Here is a 1,059-nt window from a genome sequence, read left to right on the forward strand (position 1 = left end):
GCAGTGTCTACACATAAGTCAAGGTTCTTAGATACTGTGTCCCAAATGGGGTCAAGGTTCTTAGATACTGTGTCCCCACAGTGGTCAAGGTTCTTAGATGCTGTGTCCACACAGTAGTCAAGGTTCTTAGATGCTGTGTACCAACAGTGGTCAAGGTTATTAGATACTGTATCCCCACAGTGGTCAAGGTTCTTAGATACTGTGGCCCAGCAGTAGTCAAGGTTCTTATATACTGTGTCACCACCGTAGTGAAGGTTCTTAGATACTGTGTCCATGTCACCACAGTAGTCAAGGTTCTTATATACTGTGTCACCACAGTAGTCAAGGTTCTTATATACTGTGTCACCACCGTAGTGAAGGTTCTTAGATACTGTGTCCACACCGTAGTGAAGGTTCTTAGATACTGTGTTCCCACAGTAGTCAAGGTTCTTAAATGCTGGTCCTACACAGTAGTCAAGGTTCTTAGATGCTGTTCCTACACAGTGGTCAAGGTTCTTAGTTGCTCTGTCCCCAGAGAAGTCATGGTTCTTAGATGCTGTATCCACACAGTTGTTTAGGTTCTTAGATGCTGTGTCCTCACCGTAGTCAAGGTTCTTAGATACTGTGTCCCCACAGTAGTCAAGGTTCTTAGATGCTGTGCTTACACAGTAGTCAATGTTCTTAGATGCTGTGCCTTCACAGTAGTGAAGGTTCTTAGATGCTGCGCCTACACAGTAGTCAAGGTTCTTATATGCTGTGTCTACACAGTAGTCAAGGTTCTTAGATACTGTGTCCCAACAGCAGTCAAGATTCTTAGATGCAGTGTCTACACAGTAGTCAAGGTTCTTAGATGCTGTGTCCCAACAGTGGTCAAGGTGCTTAGATACTGTGTCCCAACAGTAGTCAAGGTTCTTAGATACTGTGTCCTCACAGTGGTCAAGGTTCTTAGATGCTGTGTCCACACAGTAGTCAAGGTTCTTAGATGCTGTATCCACACAGTTGTTAAGGTTCTNGCTGTCTCCCGACAGTAGTCACGGTTCTTAAATGTTGTGTCCACACAGTAGTCAAGGTTCTTAGATG

The 1,059-nt window shown here is 44.3% G+C and overlaps 1 protein-coding gene across 1 annotated transcript; it reads right to left on the minus strand.

Annotated features, from left to right (window-relative positions):
* Positions 1-11: 11 nt before the first annotated feature.
* On the minus strand, positions 12-964 carry LOC110440777 (the record flags this gene model as incomplete). The annotated part of the gene is made up of 1 exon (XM_021483916.1): positions 12-964. A coding segment is annotated over one exon (953 nt), but the record flags the coding sequence as incomplete, so codon positions are not given.
* Between the last annotated feature and the right edge of the window lie 95 nt (positions 965-1,059).

The sequence above is a fragment of the Mizuhopecten yessoensis genome, unplaced genomic scaffold (assembly GCF_002113885.1).
Source record: "Mizuhopecten yessoensis strain PY_sf001 unplaced genomic scaffold, ASM211388v2 scaffold708117, whole genome shotgun sequence".
NCBI lineage: Eukaryota > Metazoa > Mollusca > Bivalvia > Pectinida > Pectinidae > Mizuhopecten > Mizuhopecten yessoensis.